Below are 19,995 nucleotides of genomic sequence, written 5' to 3'. Positions count from 1 at the left end.
GACGAGGAGACTCCCGGCACCGTCCCTCCTCTCTCCTGCCCCTCTCAGCCTGGTTTCAGGGCGGGCCCCGTCCCCCTGGCGGCACCCCCCGGCGGGGCAGAGCCCGGCCGCCCCGTCACGGCCGCCATTTCCCGCTGCACCCCGGCGGCGGCGGCCTCCGCCCGGCAGGGGCCGCCCGCGTCCCCTCCGCCGCTCCCGCTGCGTGCCGAGGAGCGGCCGGCGGCAGGCAGGTGGTGAGGCGGCTGCGGCGGGGCCTTGGGGGAGAGAGGGGCCGCGTCCGTCGGTCGGGCTGGCGGGGGACGAGCGGTGTCCGTCGGTCTGTCCGGGGCGGGATCCGCCGAGGTGGGCGCCGGGCGGTGGGGAGGGGACCCTCGGAGGGAGGCGGATGCCAAGGGAATGGAGGGGCTGGAGCGCGGGGGCTGTGAGGGGCGGCTGAGGGAGCTGGGGCTGTGCAGTCTGGGGAAGAGGAGGCTCAGGGAAGACCTCATTGCTCTCTACAACTGCCTGAAAGGAAGGTGTGGGGAGCTGGGGGTTGGCCTCTTCTCACAGGTAACTAGGGATAGGACTAGAGGGAATGGCCTCAAGTTGCGCCAGGGGAGGTTCAGGCTGGAAATGAGGAGACATTTCTTCTCAGAAAGAGCAGTCAGGCATTGGGACAGGTTGCCCAGGGAGGTGGTGGCATCACCGTCCCTGGGGGTGTTCAAAGAAAGGCTGGACGTGGTGCTTGGGGACACGGTTCAGTGGGTGACATTGGTGGTAGGGGGATGGTTGGGCCAGGTGATCTCAGAGGTCTTTTCCAACCTTAAATGAGCCTATGATAAATGAAATCAAAAGGTAACATATATCTGCCAGTAGTGTTTTTTTGTTAGCTAGCTAGCCTCAGATTGTCTTCGATGAAATAATTATTGTTTTTAAGGGAAATTAAGTAGTTCTCTTTTTTTTTTTTTCTAGACAGTAAAGTTTCTGATCAGCTGCTGCACAGGAAATTGTTATTGTGCTGAAAAGATAGGGATAACACCAGAATTAAAAAGTGGATGGGGAAGTAGCTAGAGACAGATTGTGGTGAGTAACATTGAGAAGAAAACCATCGAGTCTGGGTATAAAAGGAGATTATAAAAGTAGTTATTTGAAGATCCATCTTGAGACCAGTCTTATTAAATACTTAATAAAGATGTTGATGTAACAATTAAAACTTACTGTTTAAATTTGGTAGTGGTGAACGAGTTGGGAGGCACCGGCAATATAGAAGAGGGTAACAGTACTATGTAGGAAAAATTGGATGATCCTAGGAACTACAGAATGAAAGAAGTCTAATACTAAAATAAAATGCAGTAATTTAAAGGGCAAGATTTTGCAGTTGTAAACTCATAAGCACACAATTTACAGAAAAATTATTATTTTAAAGCATCGCAAATCCAAAATATGTATTGGGTAGCTTCAAAATATGTGATTGTGGAAAAAAAAACGAATGCAGACCTGTGTTGAACTGGAAAAAGAAGTTACTATTATCTGTGAACAAAATGCTAGAATGCTTCATACAATGTTAAATGTTTTCATATGAACAGGTGAAGTGGAACAGGTAAAGATAAGCCTAGGACAGGTGGGGAAATGAAGAGTCTATATTGAAAGAAATATTTGGCCTCTATCTTTGCAGAACAGAGGCCTTTTTTGCTTTCTATTGAAACATCAAGGTAAACACGGTAAAGGGAATAGATTGAGCTTAAGAATGGTGTTGATACATGAATAATTTAATGTAGATTTTAAGATGAATAACGTGAACATTTCTAGCCATTGGAGCACTGATGTTCAGGAGCATCCTTCCCAAAGATCAAGTTGGAGCAAGAACCCAACAAATATTTCAGCTGGAAAGTGACTGGTTTGTAAAAGTAATTGGTTTTGCTTGCTGTAGGAGGGGACTAAGCTTAGTATTCTCTGTAGACATTAGGTCTGTTTTTCATCTTTGTTTTGTTTGTAAAATAGTTTATTAACAAGAACTTGTTAAGTGTGGTTTTTAGAAGAAATATTTCTACTAATGTTTGCATTCTGTCTAGTAAAATTGGTGACAGAAAATGACACAGGCTAATTGCTCTCTTTTTGAGTTCTGAAGATGGTATTGGAGAGTAAGCTGAGATGAGTCAAAGCCTGAAGCATGGTATCTGCATCTGCTTTCTTCCTTCCCGAGGAGCACTAGTTTGCCTCTGCAAGAGGGGACTCCAAAAATCAGTTTTGATCTGCACTTAGTAATAGGTTTTCTCTCAGCAGGTTTTGGTATCCTACATTTAGAGTTGCCTCATCAGCAAGAGAGAGGGATTCCAAGTGATGCCTTAAGTTCCACATCCACCTGCTCCAGTGTCTAATCTGGTGCGGTTAATTGCTGAATACATGTGTCCCTGAAGTCCTCATCTGCAGCCAAGAAGCTGTGGTACCTAGTCATTCACGGAGTGAAATACTAGGGTCTGTTGCAAGAATTTGGGTATGTTGGAATTTTGAGGGCTGTTTTCTGTTTTTTTTCCCATCAGCCTGTTGTTGGTCATATCCCCCATGGTCTCACTTGTGCTCTGCTTCCAGATGTGTCAGTTAATGTGGACATAAAGCATTTCAGAGGGCATTTGTCTGTACACGTTTTGTGAAATACAGGATCCCTGATGCAGTCAGCTTTGTGTGGAGACCGTCCGTAGCATGCCATCAGTGTAGATGACCAGCTGACAAGCTTGCCGTGGGTGCACGTGCCTGTTACACCAAACTGCAGTTGTTGGTGCACCTATGTCAGATATCACAAATACTGAAATGCTCAGGTTTGCTTTACTGTTTAACAACGATACTCACTAAGTATGTGGAATACTGAAAAGTTCGGGTTGGTTTTCATTTGCTTTACCATTTAAAGGTAATGTTTTCTAAGTAGGTGGGGAACAAGTTTTACTCTGATCTCATGCAGTACCTCACAGAAGCCATATGTGTACTGTAGGGCTTAGTCATTTGAAATATTATCAACGGAGTAAAAGACAGAAATGCCACTTGGGAAAGTAGTGTAGCTGTATAATTAAAACCAGAACCTTAAGTGGAACAGAGCTGTAGAAACACCAGCTTTGCCACTCGACAAATTTCTCACATCTAGTTAACACAGCTACATCACTAGAATTTTATAACATAAAGGAGTAAATCTTTTAATGTGCATTGATGGTATATTCCCCAGTGTGCTCAAGACCTTACAGCATCCGATCGGCATAATGGGTGGGGATAGAGAAAGGGCAGCTGCAGGTTTCAGGAAAGACTTCTGGTTTATTGTTTTCCCATGGATGGTCTAGAGTGCTTGCCTTTCTTCTTCACCAGAGAAGCGCAGAGAGAGGTGTAGACCTGTCCTTGCTGTGTCTTCATTTGTTAGGGGATGGTTTTGCCTGAGTGCGGACACGTTTTTAGAGGTTTGATCTGTTTATGGCTAGTCAGCTTCCGCCAAGGAGTACTGAGTAGCATTGTAGACGCAGGTGATGGGCTTTATATGTTACTGGGATTTTCAGGAAGCATTCAAAAAAATTTTATCAGAAACTTTCAAGGGTAGTAGTCACTTAAAGCACAAAAAGGGTCTCTTACATGCAGAAATAGTTGGGTTGAAAAATTAAAGAGAGGCAAAAATAAATCCCCAAACCAAGGAAGGGGGCAGAAGGGGGACACATGAGCTTCAGTGTGCATAAAGGTAAGGTGATGTCTTGAGTAGAATAATCTGAACTGCGTTTACATGGTGCTGAACTCATGACCAAAGTGGCAGCTGCCACTCAAGAAAAAGCTTCTTGGAGAAACCTCTCCCCAAGAGGCTTCTCTGGTTGCCGCTTTTGAAAGCAGAGTGCTGGGTGGGCTGGATTCGGGTGGGCATTTTTATGAATTTAGGATAAGTCTTTTCAGTGGAAGACTTTTAGTTCTACAGGATTACATTCTGGGTTCTGAACTGTTAGCATATACCTGAACAGCCTAGAAAAGGCAGTGAGCAACAAGGTGGTAGTGTTTGCTGATAACAGGAGCAGTAAAGATAAGGTCGACTGTGAAAAACTGCAGATGGACGCTGTAAAACCGACTAAGTAGACAATATCATAGCATAGGAAATTCAGTGCAGGTATGTAAAGCGATTCAAATAGGGTAAAAAGATTCCTGAGCCCTCTACAAATGAAATCGTGGGCTTTCAGTAATGAGCAATATTTTGTAATTATGATAAATGGTTCCATAAAAATGTACCCATAGATAATGCAGTCAGAAAGGTAAATCAAATAGTAACTATTATTGGAAAACACGTAAAGAACAAAACCGAAAATCTTTTCATGTGATTGTGATAACCTGTGGTTCACCTCAAAACTGTGTGCAGTTCCCCCACCTCTGTCCCCCATCTCAGAAAGTACATAGTAAAAAATCATATTGTTTTGATGGAGATTTAGAATAATTGGAACAAGTAAATATATCGGTTAACAATTTAGCTTTGATAAACTGGTTTCTTGGTTTACTGTGTGACCATGAAAATTTGGAGCAGAAATAACTGTATCCAGTCGTAGCAAGAGTTGCATATCTGACAGCAACTTGGCTTGTCACCGGTATTGTTGATACAAAATTATAAGCTGTAATGAACAAGCAGCACAATATAGTACTTGAAAAGCAATGTCAAATAATCTGTTATATATAAATAACATACAAAGTTAGGAGACTTCTGCTCTTTAAAATGACCCACTTCTGTTCACCATCCATTAAGATGGATTTGATGATGCATACATTACAACGGTCATGTCTGTCAAGGTCATATATTGCTAATATACACATTATAAGAAGAAAAATAAGAGAATATAGACTATATAACAATAAGTGGTTTAGTGGCAGCTTCTCGATTGTTAGTTTGCTTTGTTGCTGGGATAAAGCTGATTAAGCTGTGGCTTCTGGCAATTCCTGCTGGAGGAGGGAGGTTTCCCATTTTAGCGAACCTGTCAAACCTGCCGTTATCAGAGTTACTGTTTGTCTGTGTAAGGACTAGACTTTTTTTTCCCTCTTCATTAAACAGGCATAAATGCAGGAAAAAAACTTTATCTTCAGAACTCAAAGACATATCCTGAAGTCCTCATTTTACTAATACAGGATCAGTGCTTAAACAAAGATTGCTGTCTGTGTGACACAGGGACAACAGTTTGGATTTCAGAATTCTTTTTTTATCAAGTTTTCAGGCCTTCCATCATTTCTCTTCCATCTCTGTCTTCAGAAGCCGCCTGGACGTGGTCCTGGGCAAGCAGCTCTGGGTGTCCCAGCTTGCGCAGGGGGGCTGACCAGATGGCCTCCAGAGGTCCCTGCCAGCCTCAACTTTTCTGCGATTCTTTTTTTCCTTCTCAGGAAATCAGAAAACGCCATGAAATCTAGACAAACTAGTCTGCGTGGGTCTAGGATTATCTTATCGTACCTTTTATTTCAGTTGAAGAGGAGTCTGTCAGTCCACATGGTGGCAGTATTCTCCTAGATAAAAATGGTGTACGTACATCTGCAGTTTGCAGCTCACCCCTTGTTCACGGTGTCCTGTTGCTCGGTCAGAGCTGCCTTCTTTTCCAGAAGACTCTTTCAAGATCTGCAGCAAATTTAAACTTCGGTCTGAGTGGAACAAATTCTCTCTAGTTTGTTTAAAAGAATTAAGAAAAGAAAAAATGCAATGAACTTAAGATATTCTTGATTGACATATGTTAGCACCCTACATGTTCCCGGCAAAACCAAAGAAGGGATTTGAATAAAGGTTTTTGGAGAAGTTGATGATTATGACCAATGCGAGGGATTCGGTAACTTCCTATAAAAGCAGGTGTGTCCACACTGAGCACAAGGATCGAGGAAATACTGAAGTTACTTTATTGATTCACCTGAGGTGGTTGTGGGGTATTAAAGTTATAGAACATCTGTTTCTAACTACTGTGAGTTTCCTTTCTACCCGAGTAGTTCTTTCACAGAAGATAAAAAAAATGAGCAAGGTTCAGAAATACTTAACTGTGCATGTGATAGAAGTGCACTGAAACATATAATGCGATTGAATTGCCAGTTGAGTCCAGAAAGGAAAAGACATTTGTGAATCTGCTTGTCAATAAAGGTATTTGAAAAGAATGATCTCTTCCCCATCGCTCCCTTATTCCGTGGACATCGATACACAATGAATGTGCTGTGTTATCGAGGGAGACATTTTACAGCCCTGAATTGGCATGTGAGCTCCTGTTTATTCTTTAGCTTTTAACGTTGACATACTGTACAATGATGAGCAAAGTTCTCGGGTTTTAATGCCATTATCTACTGATCTGTACAAAAGCAATAATTCTTTTATTTTTTTTCCATTGGTCTCTTGCATTACCACGTACCCTGACTAGAAAGATAAAAAGGAGAGGTAGGTCTTAAGAGCCTGCTGTGATACCTTAAGTGTAGGAACTATTGAAAAAATAACTAAAGAAGGGAAAATGCTACAGAATACAGCTGTGTGTAAGGCAGGCATAACGCTGTACTGAACCTGCTCTGCTGCTTTTTGCAGCAGATTTCTGTTAGTGGAGAAATAAAACTCTAACCCACTTGGACTGAATAGCAGAAGATTTTTAGGAGAAGATACAGAGCTGTTGGCGGAGCTTGTTTAGGAAAGGCCACCGTTATCCACATCAAAAATGGTAATCAATCGGATGATTTTTTACTAAATACAACATTTATTCAGTTAAGTGACTTCTCTCTTAACTGGCATATAAGAACAAGTGTGTGAGAAAGCTTACCAAGGATTTTCTCCCTCAGCCTACCCAGAAAAGAGAATAATAGTGTTGGGCTTACAGTTCATTAGGGTACACAAGCTGTTCAGAGGATACTCAAGCAGGGCAGTGGGTTTTGTTGTCGTTGTTACGATTAAATTACATCTTTTAAAAAATGTTACCGAGTATCCCCAAAGACAGCTAACGTGTAATTTTTAAGGCTACTGTTCTGTTTGAGCGGAAACTTTGCCTTCAGAGAGTATGGGCTTACAGCTGAAGCAAAGCACTCAAGCTGGGCCCTTTCTCGTTCATACAAAAACGAGAGGAAGAGCTCAGCGAGCCACTGCCACTGGAGTACTCTAAAAATGTATTACAAAAAGAGGAAGCTGTCTGCCATCAGGGAGCTGGCAATGCAGGTTGCGTGCTGGGTTTAGCTGAGACGGGGAGGGGGGGAGGTGGGTTTGGTCCCTGATTTTGTTTTAAGTTTCCATTTATTGTTAGTGGCAGTGCCTCTGGAGGTAACCTTACTGACGTTTGGGTTCTAGATGTGAACGTGTCTCTCAGTATTGGGAAGTCTCAACTGTTGGGTGATCTGATGGTGTGCCATCGATCCAAAAACTGGGTCAGTCAGTTTTGCTGAATGTTCTTGGAAATTCTGTCATTTTGCAGAGCTGGTAAATCATGGAGCAGTGACTGTGTGATGAGCTGCAGCTCATCAAGGCCATTAGTATTTTTGTGGTGGAGAGACTGGTCCCGTTAGTGAATCTGTCTCATAAGCAATCTGGCTCCTTTTTCAGGAGCTCTCTGGTAACTGTGGAACTTAGTGAGAAGGCAGAGTCAAAACCATGCATTCACTGTAAAATAAAACCATCCACGGTTAGTGCAAATTTAGGGGTAGTTTAAGTGGTAACAAAACTTGCGTCTAATTCTAGGTTTGGAATTCTTCAAGATGACTTCTGGCTTTGGCTTCCACAGGTTTGAGCATGTTAGACAGTGTGTGTATTACAGCTCTACATGGTAGACAGCTGACTTTTAATAGATAAAAGTGGATTATTATCACATAATCACTTAATACAAGCATTCCTTTTGAGAACAGGACAGTTTGATTTTCTCAGCCTGTACTGAACTGCATGTATCATTGAAGAAGTGGCTTACTGCAAAATGTCTGAAATTATTAACAAAATTATACTGTGCTCAATATCCATGTTGGGTAAATCAAGGGAAAATGTATTCTTATATTACGCTTTCCTAGCAGGAATTCATCTTGCTTGTGAGAACATACTTGAATTTACTTTTTTCTCAAAGCTAATTTGCTGTCACAGTGACAAGTTATTAACAGTGAAACTTTTTTCTTTCTCTCAGAGTGCAATGTAAAAGATACACGTTCAGAAGATAGCGCTGCGTTTTTAGGAGCAGTCCTTTATTGAACCAAATTAATTTAACTCCAGCAGTAGTAATTTGTAGGGCTATTCAGGACGCTCATTTTGCAATGCTTTAGTGTCTCGTTACCGAGTAATGTGAGGCCCTTTGTGACATTAGTGCTTAACGGGAGGTGTACCAGCTTCTGGGGCGATGCGGACTTGTTTCTGCCTCACCTTCAGAAGCAATGAAAAGAGAATGGATGGGATGCCTTGGATTATTTTTTTCTAAATACAGTTAATTAGATATTCATTGCAATAACAACATTTTTATACGTATCGGGAATTTAAATGTAATCAGTTTGCTTATTCAGAAATTTCTAATTAGGTCCACTGTTGTAAATGTTTTTCTGAGTCTTGTTAGGAAATATTGCAAAATTGGATTACGTTTGAGGCAGGAATTTGTTATTTGGGGACTGGCGCTTTAAAGATGGTATAGTTCATCTTCGTGTGCAGCTCATATCTGGCATATATTAAGTAGCCATGTGTAAAATAGTTTGTGTGTTTGTACGAAAACCTTTTTTAATCACAAAGCTAAATCAACCCAAATGGTACCGATTTCTTGTGAATGCGTTTGCTTAGTCCGCAGTCTTCAAGCATTAAGAAGGAGGGATTTGTTGTTGTTGTTTTATAATTCTTTCTTACAGTAAATTACTAACGTTTTGCTTTAGTCTCGTGCACTTGAGTGATGAATTCTAGAACACTTCAGTGATGATAAATACTGAATCGGAAATATTTGCAGTTATACTTCGTGATACCTGTTAGTCTTCATGCTTCCTCTCCCGAGAAGACAACGTGGTGGAGGTTTCTTCTGCTGCTATTAGCTGATGTTTCGTCAGCATTGTATGAGAAGTGACAGGAAATTCTGCAAGGCTTTACCAGGCCCACACATCTGGTACGAAAACATAAACATAAGTTTACGTTTAACAGAGCATGCCATCGAGTTTCTCAAATAGCATGCTTTTCTTCCAGGATAGTATTCTGCTGTTGATTTATGCTAGGCCTTTTTTTTATTAAGCAGGATTAAGCACTCAAATACCACTTCATAAGCAAGCCACGATCTTTTTATCAAGTACAAGGAGGGTTTTATGCTGTTACTGTGCTCGAGCATTGGTGGTTTCTAAGTTATTTATGGTTTTGCTGCTTTAGGGAAGATTAAGTGCAGAATGTCAAGGTGTCAATCACATCATACAAAAGTGGGGCCTGATATTTTTCTCAGCAAGGAGTGGACTATCCGAGTTGAAGAAGCATTCTCGTGTCATTTATGATTTGGGTAGAAAGTGCGTGAGAAAATTGAAACTTCTGTCAACTGGGAATCCTAGCTTTGCAACAGCCAAGGTTTTATAACATACTCGTTGAAAATACAGGTATGTTGTCCCGTCTTTCTGTGTAGGACTAAGAAATCTGTGTGTCCGAAATAACACTAGGCTTGCATGAAATGTTTTATGCCGTGTCGGTGAACTTTTGCTATTGGAGATGATCGTGGGAAAGGGTGCTTGGGCCAGTGATATACCATCACATGCTCAAAAACTTAAAGCACAGGGGAATGTACTCTGTCTAAAATCATTCCTTATACAGATACCAGGACATAGAAGTTAATTCCCATCTCTTCCGTATCCAAGATAGAAAAAAAAAAAAAAAGTTGTGCATTCCTGCACAGGGAAGCTAAGCAGTGTTGATACATGTAGCAGAGTTTGTCCAGATAGGAAATACAAGCTATTAAAGTTTAAATATAAATTATTAACCCTGCCAGCCCCAAAACTGTTAATCAGACCAGTTGTATAAACGTGAAATGACTCCTGTAGGTGTGCTCTGATCTTGAATTTGATCTAAAACAAGGGGGAACAGCTGTAAAATACGGACTTTATAAACTTTAAAAGAAAATAAAAGAGAGGTTTTAAATCGAATTCTTTGGCTACTGGCCATGTTTCCGTTCTCGTAGCTGAATGAGTGCACTGGTGTGGAAGGAGACCTTATATAGATGAGAAAATGTAAATCTTCATATAGCAGCCTTAGAAGAGGCTCATATAGTTAGTCAGACACTGCGGCACCTTAACCCAAAATGCCAGCCTTGATCAAGTGGGAGATCGTATTTCATGTGAAATTTCATTTTCAATTCAAAGGTTATCTAGTAAAATTGCTTCTCCTTCCTGTCTCTTGAACTGTGTGGTGGCTGTATGGAGATTTCTTGCAAGGATTTTCACTAGTTTATATGATTCTTTCCCCTCTTCTTAGAGGCAATGTGAAGTTTTGCTGTCCAGCCTCCTAGATGTTTTCATTTTTCTTACTGTTGCCTCGTGCACAATGTTACCATCCTCTTGCACAGTCATTCCTTTTTCTTTTCCTTATTGTTTTCAAGTCATCTTTTCTGTGTCCCATAAATCCAGTGTCGTCATACCCTCATTATTTGAATCATCCTTAAAATACTCTTCTGCAAAACGTAAGTCATGTTTCATAAAATGTCAATAAATCCATTCTGAAATGACATTCATCTTCCTGATACAGAAAAGGAATTAATCTTGTATGTAATATTAATCCTGAGAAACTGCATCTGTGCTTCTCCATGGTGGGGTTCCAGCTGAGCGCACAATAGCTCCGCTTGGCTTTGTCATTGTCCTCCTTGTACTCATTTTCAGTTTCCATTTTCTGGTGGACAGTTTCACATACTGTAATCAGTTCTCCTTGGTCCCTGTCACCTACAAAACCTACTGACCGAACAAGAGTATCTGTGGCTCTATAAAAATAATGCTCTGCAAAGAGTTGACAAATATTCTTGCAGAATGAAGGAATTAGTATTCATTTTGCCAAGCGTTTCCAGCAGCTGGTTGTACTGTGTATCAAAGCTCAGGTCAGATGGTGGAAGTTCCACTGGAGGAGCTTGTGTTTATAGCTAGTAACAATTGCAATTAGTGTCACTATATCTGCTAATTGAATTGTTTGTAGTCTCCCAGTCTATGAAAGGTGGTTCGTCTGCCTTCTCTCAGTTCTGATCTATGGTGTTTTATACTTCATTCAATTCTACTACTTGTGATCTCTTCCTAGGTGAAAGTTACTCACTTACCTGAGAAATCTTCCAAATGTGTGCTTTGTACTTATTTGCCTGGCTTCACCGACACTTTGCCCACCTGTTCTTGCAGGTTCGTCATCTGCTCCAGAGAGAATCAGAACAATGTCCTACGTTTTCGTCAACGACTCTTCCCAGACAAACGTGCCGCTGCTGCAGGCTTGCATTGACGGAGATTTTAACTATTCCAAACGCCTGCTGGAGAGCGGTTTTGACCCAAATATTCGTGACAGCCGGGGCCGAACTGGCCTGCACCTTGCTGCAGCCAGAGGAAATGTAGACATCTGTCAACTCTTGCACAAATTTGGTGCTGACCTACTAGCCACTGATTACCAAGGTAACACAGCCCTTCACCTGTGTGGGCATGTGGATACCATCCAGTTCCTAGTTTCTAACGGACTTAAAATTGATATTTGGTAAGTTGCTTTTCTCTTTTTTTTTGTTAACAGCATATATATATTACAATATATGTATTCAGTTTCCAAAGCATTGTGTACAAAACTGCTGTTGCTGCGATACTATACGCACTGCAATTCAATTTTTTAAGATATCTCTTAATAAAAAAACAAAAAGGCAGGAAAACAATGAGAGGCCACTTCTGCTGGCCAAGCGCAGCAAGCAAAGCAAATAAAAATAGCAGCTGCTGGTGTGGGCTGCTGTGTCTAATTCTGACTCAGTGATGACATTGCTATCCTGGTTTGGCCAGACAGCCAGGTGTGGGTGGTTGGCACCAAAGAAGAAAATCACATTGACTGCTTGAAAAGAATTTTCTCCACCGCAGTTCTATTGTTTAAACTGTTGCACTGTATAAGACAAAGAAAATACAGTAGATGTGTACCAGTTCATTCCCATACCCCTTCGGTGACAATGCTTCCTTTCAGTGGTTTCCCCCTCCCTCAAAATGTGTGACTCAACCTTTCTTTTAAATATTGTTCTTTTAAATATTGTATTTTCTTTCCTTCTGGCTTCCAGCAGCTGTCAGATGCCTGTGCTCAGATGCAAGCTCTCAAGCTACAAAACAGCTAGCTGTTTCACTGCTCTAACTGAATTATTTTGTTTGTGGAACTTTCTGCATATTTACAGTGCATGCAAAAAAGTTTTTGAAACTTCAGAACCTTTGAGGTTTTTTTATCTGTTCCCTTCTCACTTGTCCCTCGTTAATGCTTTCAAGTCAGCAAAACTAGTTATTGGCAGACCAGATTCTTCATGGGCTGTGCTTTTTTTTCTTGCTTCGAGCAACTCTGGTGAAAATCCCTAGTCTGAATGCAGCTCTGGTCCTAGTCAGTATTTAAAAGTAGCAGAGGGACCATCTGTATTTTATTTCATTTTTGCCTCATGTCCTCATACCCACATGGAAAAAGGAGCTATGAAGAAACAGATTGCACAATTCCTTCTTGAAATCAAGCTTAATCTCCAACATTGCCATAAATCTACGCTTTTTGTTACAATACCCAGAGATTCCAATTAAATTAGAGTACTAGGAATTTTGATTGTATTTGGAGGAAAAGGAGTTGTGCTATTTCAAACCTAAATATACTGATATTCTTCTATAGTCAATTATGGTATAACTTTTATAGATGGGAATGACAGAAAATAGTTCTGGGTAGTAAATTTTACACTGTGTTATGTTGCCTTGTTACAAAATTCCTGTTTTAAGATTTTCTTTTCTTCTTGTGCCCATTGGTGGCATTACTTTAGCAATCACCAAGGTGCAACACCGCTTGTTCTTGCAAAACGAAGGGGTGTAAATAAAGATGTAATTAGGCTGCTGGAATCTTTAGAGGAGCAAGAGGTGAAAGGATTCAACAGAGGAGCTCACTCAAAGCTGGAAACGATGCAGACTGCTGAAAGTGAAAGGTATTTACAAAACAAAAAGAATTATTGGGGGAAATGATGTATGTGTGTGATATATCTTTACTAATGTGCTTATTGCTCTTAGATTTTTATGATTCGACTTGCTTGTTTGTTCCTCAAAGCAGGTAGTACCAAATTTGACCCGGTATTATCAGACCAAATCGAAATCAGATCTTAGAAATTGGAAAAATCTCTTTAGATAGGTCAAATGTAAGGGGAAATAAAGGACTTTTTCTAATTGAAATTCTCATCTTATGGTGATTTTTTTTAAAAAATAACTCATTTTCTGTTACAGACACAAAATATATATATGTTCTACCATTTATCATGAACCCAAAGGGAAAATGGGGTGAAGTGAGAAATGCCAGTATCACACACTGGCCTAACATGCTTTCAGTAAGATGGATTGTCGATGCCAAGGAAGGACAGCAGATTTTTCATCTATCTGAACTTGAATAAATGGTTTGATATGGTGCTATTTATGAAATTTCTGTTGGTAGTAGTTTTGGAGAAGATGGAGAATAAAATAAGAATTTTGCGGTGGGTAAAGCAGTAGTTAAAGGAGAAGTGATGATTTAAGGAAAACTGTTAACAGTTTCAGGGAAAGTATTGGGTTTTTAGGGGAAGTTACTAATGGATTCCTAAAGGTCTGTTTGTGGAACTGGGCTAATTTAAAACTTTAACAAATGATACTGGCACAGAACATAACATCTTAGTGACAGTAAGAAGTGAGAGGAGGCTCCAGGGAGACCTCCTTGTGGCCTTTCAGTACTTAAAAGGGGGCTTTTAAAAAAGATGGAGAAAGACTTTTTACTCAAGTAGATAGTGATAGGACAAGGGGGAAGGGTTTTAAACTAAAAGAGGGGAGATTTAGATTAGATGTTGGAGGAATTCCTCGCTGAGAGGGTGGTGAGGCCCTGGCACAGGCTGCCCAGAGAAGCTGTGGATGCCCCATCCCTGGAGGTGCTCAAGGCCAGGCTGGATGGGGCTTTGGGCAGCCTGGTCTGGTGGGAGGTGTCCCTGCCCATGGCTGGGGGTTGGAATTAAATGATCCTTAAGGTCCCTTCCAACCCAAACCTTCCTGTGATTTGGACAAGAGAGTGCCTTGCAAGTTTCAGAGGAGACTGATTCTCTCACAGAAACCCTTGAATTGCCAGTGAGTATGACAGAACATGGGACTGAGATTAAACATGCAGCAGTACTTTCCAGTACTGCTTTTTTTTCATATATTTGAAACAGGATAGCAACATTGCTTTGAATACTTGCTCTCGTACTGAATTTATTTAAATTTATGATTTTTAATATTGTCTAGTAATGGTGATGAATTACAACTGCTGGGATTTTATATCAGAAAAGACAGGGAGTTCTGTCTCGTCAGTTTTGTTCCATTTGCGTCAAAACATGCGTAGCCTTCACTGTAGGGGAAAATAAAGCTATCTGGATGGAGTTGTTTTCTGAGTGGAGCAAACAGAAAAGTTGAAACCAACAAAATTACAGAAGTCATGCAGAATACTCCCTGAGAGCAGAGTGGAAGTTCTTTCCCACTCGTCAGAGAGACTGCTTTAAGCCCTGAAACACAAAATTTAATATTGTCAAAATGACGTTGGTGCAAAGTATTGGATGTTCTGCAGATTCTTCCTAACTTCCTAAATGTTACCGAGAGCCGTTTGTCACACGGACTGCCACACAAATACGCATGGACCAAGGCTCAGCCACATTAAAATTACACTTTTTGATTTGATGGTGTCCCTTTAATGAACGTAGCTTCCTTTCTGTTATTTGACCTTCATAAATGTTACATTGTTTAGCTTGGCAAGGAAGTCAGCAATTCTCCTTGGGGAGAGGCACAGACATATAAACAGTGCACTACCCAGCTTGTTTGTGAACATGTTTAAAATGTCTGAAATATATTATATTTAGAATAACAAATAACAGATGCCTACAGCAGCAAAAGCAAGTGAGCTTGTGTGCTGTTTGCTCTGTAAATAAATAATGCCTTTGTAGCAGTTGCCTTTTCAGACCTCCACAGTTTCACTCCTCCCTCTTTGTATTTTTTTTTCCACGTTTTAGCTAAATTTTGTTAAGATGAATGATTTTTATCCTCCCTCCCCAAGCTTTGCATTATATGTGAACCCATGGAAAATAACAGTTACTCTTTCTGAAAACCATGAGCTTCACTTTTGAAGAACAGTGTCTGATTTAAGGTGTCTGCTTCTTATCTCATATGGTTGCTGCAGATCTGGAAGCAGAGGCCCAAAGTAGGTTCCCAACTGAAATTTCTTTTCTCTGCCAGGAGGCAGAGCTCTCCCCCTGTGGCCCAGCACAGGTGACCTGGCCCTCTGCACAGCCCAGCGTGCCCGTGGCTGTGCCCACAGGTGCAGCCAAAGGTGAACTTCCACGTTACGTTGGGAACAGGAACATCCACCTGCACTGCGTGGCACAAATTCTTCTGTAGGATGCATTGCTGCGTTACCGTTTCTAAAGGAGATGTAATTCGTCATAAGGAAAAATGTCTTGAATACCATTTCTTTTAATTGGGTTGCTATATAAAATACCGAAGTGTTTTCTCTGTACCCTTTTCTATTTAATGAGCAAGCGTGTGACCTTTTCACTTAAATCACATTGCACCTTTATTTAACCTTTCTGTGGTTACGTATTAACTAGTTAGTACTTCATGAGTGAGTAGTGCTGTTTTCACCAGTGGCTGTCTTCTGTTAAACCCTTTGTTTTGCTTGGGAAATCATAATGTGCAAGGAAGATGACTAAATCCTGCAGCTATGGACAAGCTAAAATAGCTTTAGAGCAAAGTAAATATTTTAAAAGCAAAAAAGGCAAGCTGTTTAATAGGCAATTTCTGAAATTTTCTGCCCATGATGCTGCAATACTTCACTAAGCTATGGGAGTTCAGGCTAATTATTCATCTATGGCTGTACTTCCTAAGAAGAAAAAAGACATAGCATGAAATTTTTCTGCAGTGTAAGCTTAGAAGAGAGATTCATAACTGAGACCTTTTTCTAACACTCATTTGTCAATTATTGTCACCAAAACCAATAGCATTTATGCAATTAGTTTTGTTTTGCAAATCGGTTCTCCCTGTAATGTTTTCTTTTAATATTGCTGTAGGAGATAGCTAGGAATATGGTAACAGAAAGCAATTAAAAGGGGGGAAAAAATGTTTTTCTTTTCTGCTTACATTCTGCTTTGACATCAGCGGGTACGCAGGCAGTTTCACCATTTCCTTTTTGTGCTTGTCAGAGCATGATCCTGTAAACACTTGTGTGTGCAGTCTCGCTCAAGCGAGAAGTAGTAGGGCTGTGCAGATGGCTTAAAATCTACATAACTGAAATCAAGTGATGAGAACATTTTCCTATTCTTACTGAGGTTTCTCATACACCAACAGAGAAATAGTTTCCTATTATAAACCGGTCGTGAAACCAGCAGAATGGAGAGGAGGATAGAAGGAGCCAACTGGTATTTGAGGCAGCTTGCATTTTTTTCTAATGATGATTCATGGTCAATCTATCATTCTGATTTTTCTCACTTGAAAGTGAGAGTTTCAGTCCCTAATTTATAGTGTGACGATTTAAGGGGCCTGAAGGATTGAGAGTGGAATGTTAAGGCAGCAGAGCAGCTGCTGAGTGCCATGTGGCAAAGAAACTACAGCAACAGTAATTTAGCTCAACAATCAGAAAGTTTCTGATTTTTTATGTAAATGGATTGTTTTCTTTGTTTTTAAGCTAGAGAAGAGGCCTCTAACAGAGAAATGCAGGAGAGTAATAAAGATCTTCACGTAGTTCAGAATCTAAGTTATACCAGTCGTAGTTTCCATTTTGTTCAGCAGAGTTTACTTTTAAATTGTAATTTGTTTTTATTAACGAGAGCTCTGCCCCTTGAGGTTTTGTCTTATGCTCCATTAAATTTTACAAAGCCATGCTGAGCAGGTGTTATGCTGGCTGACTTCTGAAGGCTCCTAGGTGGCAAGCCTGTGAGCTCAGAGCAGTCGTACAGATACAAGTACCTCTCTCCTTACACCAGTTAATAAAACATCCTCTCAATTAACTTAGTTTAGAGATAGGAGTCTTTTCCTGATCTGCTTTGTCTTGATTTAGCTGAGGCAATGCTGTAAATCTGCAGGTGGGTTTAGTTTTTAATTTAGAGTGTTTCAGTTGCTCTGAGTAGGATTACTGTCATACTTAAAGGTGAATTCTTTTGCTCTGATGTATTTTTAACTTTAATCCTTTGTAGTGCAATGGAAAGCCATTCCCTCCTTAATCCAAACCTACAGCAAGGGGAAGGAGTTCTTTCCAGTTTCCGCACGACATGGCAAGAGTTTGTGGAAGACCTGGGCTTCTGGAGAGTGCTGCTCCTGATCATTGTCATTGCTCTGCTGTCTCTTGGAATAGCATACTACGTTAGTGGGGTGCTTCCTTTTGTAGAAAATCAGCCTGAACTGGTGCACTGAAGCAAATGAAAAGAAGCGCGCTGCTCTTTTCCCTGTTGTAGTCTTATTTTGAACATCTTGGAATTTTTCTCTTGGTGCAGGCAGTGGCAGCTGTGCATACTGTTTTCCTTTTATACTTAGCATTAACCCCGTTGAAAGAGGAATTAATTCATTTCAAGTAAAACACTAAATTCTAAAGCATTCCTAACCTACCTCTGACTTATCTCAACTTGCAAGCAAGATGTAAAGGTAATCCTCTCTGTTGATAAAATACTATGATTAGAAAAGGGTCTTTCATAAGGCACATTAAATTCTTGAACATGAAAAATGTAACCTAGCACAGAACCAAGTTTGATTTGTAATCCGTATGAAGAGAGGTAAATCTCTTCTTGCATAATTTCGTGTGCTTCAGTTGAAAAAAAAATACTCTCTTAAAGGTCACCTAGAAATCGGAATAAAATAACAATGCATTCTGATATATAGACAGTAATAAGCTCTATGTTTGTAGTTGTTTTAGTGCCTCCCCCTAGTTTCATATCTGCTCGTTTATAAAAAGAATGAGAAATAGTTCAAATCTTATTACATCTTTAATGTATAGATCACTCCTTTATTTATTAGGTTAGCGTAGTGTTTCTTCCCCAGATTAAATTGATGTTGTTAATATCTGTCTGGAGTAATTTTTGTAGAACAAAGCTGGTTGTAGTGCTTTGGAAGTAAAATTGTTTCAGCCTCTAGGGTGAAAATTTTGCCTTTTTGCTGGAATATTACTAAGCAAACCTTTATTTGTAAGGGTGGATAAAAAGTGATGTAGGTGTTCTGCTCTGTATATACCAATTCTGTAAGACCATTGTCTTTGTGAAATATGTCATGAAGGATAACTCTTTTTCCTCCACAAGGACCACACTGAACCATGCGATTCTATCATTTTCGCATTTGTGGAAAGGACTTGATTGACTAGAATTCCTTTCTAGAATTCCTTTCTATTTCAATTGTTTTTAGACATCACTTACACGTTTACAAAGTATTTTCTGAGTATGCAGAATAAAAATATTTAAAACGTTAATATTTAGGAATATTGTATGAAATGAGATCCTATCCCATTCTGTACTTAAGCTGTGAAATCCTTTATTTAACTTAGGGACATGTATCAGTTAAACACTCTTTTATGAAGGCTAGGATGGATGATGATACACAGTAGTTGTAGGTTTTTCAAATAAAGCGGATTCTCTCCTTCCAGGCTGATCAGATATCTAACTCCCTTAGTTGCCATTGCTTTGAAAATCCTCCAAAATTTGAATTCTGCAAAACTAATGATTTTTTTTTTTACCTAACAACTCCAAAATTGTTGCTAAATAGTATCGAACATTTACAAAATTATAAATTGCAACAAGTTTTGCTAGAATTAATTATATCTCTCTGTTCTGCTACCATGTGCATTTTTCTTTCTTGTGTATGGGTTTGAGTGAAGAGGATTGTTGTCTTTGTATTGGTGTGTGACAGGGGCTTCACTAACGTGGGTCCCATTCTAAATTGCATCTGAATAATTCTGCATCTCATTTTTTAAGCTAGACGTTAATGAAAAATACTTCCCTAGCAGCTGGAAAGCCTTTTAAAATAAACAACAACAAAACAGAGCATACTCTTCTTCTGAATATTTCAATTACTGTACATATGCCTGTGAACAGAGAAATATAAACTCATGCCTAAAATACATTTACTTTTCTGGATAAGTACATTTCTGTTTATGATACTCTGTGTCCTGAATAATTGCTGTCTTTCAATATGTATTCTCTGCGTAATTTGTAATTGTGTTCTCAGTATGGGTGAATGCCGGAAATAAATATACGTAGTAAATATGTTTGGGTTTATCATTACATTACGTTGTAATCCTATTTTACTGAGGATTTTTTGATGGTTTGCATTGATAGTAAGCATTTCAAAAGGAGGGAAGGTCTGCCCCAGAGAAATGGAAGCACACTATTGACCTAAATGAGGTTTTAGAGCACAGTTTCTTTAGATTTGCCTGCTTTATTTTCAATGTTGTTTTCGCACTGCTCTGTCTCTCTCTTAGCTCAGATTTCAGGTATTGAACGTATCATCTAAAGGCCCCTTGAGATTTAAGACTACCTATGAGGGAGAGTGCAAAATAAAACCAAGAAAAGCAATCTTGATTGTAATGACTGCTACTCTCTGAAATACCGATGTGATAAACATCTGACAAAAAAGAATATACCTCTGTTATGGAAAAAAGGACAGCCATACCTTTTAATATGTCTATAACATTAACAACTTCCTTTTCAAAGGTTGATTCTAAAGAATGAATTTGCCTCCTGTACACTAGTTTTCAAGGAATACAATCTGTCTTTCTCACAGGAACAGAAAGAGGACCTTAACTTACTTCCTCTCAAAGTCGTCATAGGGAGTTTCACAGTTTCTGCATAATGACATGAATCAGTTTAGATTGTCTGCAGGTCAGTAAGATTTCCTTTATTATTA

At 39.9% G+C, this 19,995-nt stretch overlaps 1 protein-coding gene across 10 annotated transcripts; it reads left to right on the top strand.

The window, feature by feature from the left end:
- The first annotated feature begins 112 nt into the window (after positions 1-112).
- ANKRD46 (ankyrin repeat domain 46) lies at positions 113-19,355 on the top strand. Of its 10 annotated transcripts, none has more exons than XM_080583204.1 (5): positions 197-233; positions 952-1,062; positions 11,278-11,620; positions 12,903-13,061; positions 17,304-19,355. In XM_080583204.1, exons 3-5 carry the CDS (start codon positions 11,310-11,312, stop codon positions 17,518-17,520), a joined length of 687 nt encoding a protein of 228 aa, XP_080439330.1. In that variant the 5' UTR covers positions 197-233; positions 952-1,062; positions 11,278-11,309; the 3' UTR covers positions 17,521-19,355. The 10 variants fall into 10 exon arrangements, with proteins under 10 accessions (XP_080439327.1, XP_080439331.1, XP_080439328.1 ...); XM_080583207.1 differs by having other exon boundaries at positions 208-230; positions 956-1,062; XM_080583206.1 differs by having other exon boundaries at positions 208-230.
- The last annotated feature ends 640 nt before the right edge of the window (positions 19,356-19,995 follow it).

The sequence above is a fragment of the Anser brachyrhynchus genome (assembly GCF_964034855.1).
Source record: "Anser brachyrhynchus genome assembly, chromosome: 2".
NCBI lineage: Eukaryota > Metazoa > Chordata > Aves > Anseriformes > Anatidae > Anser > Anser brachyrhynchus.
This window is presented reverse-complemented; position numbering and strand designations above follow the sequence as displayed.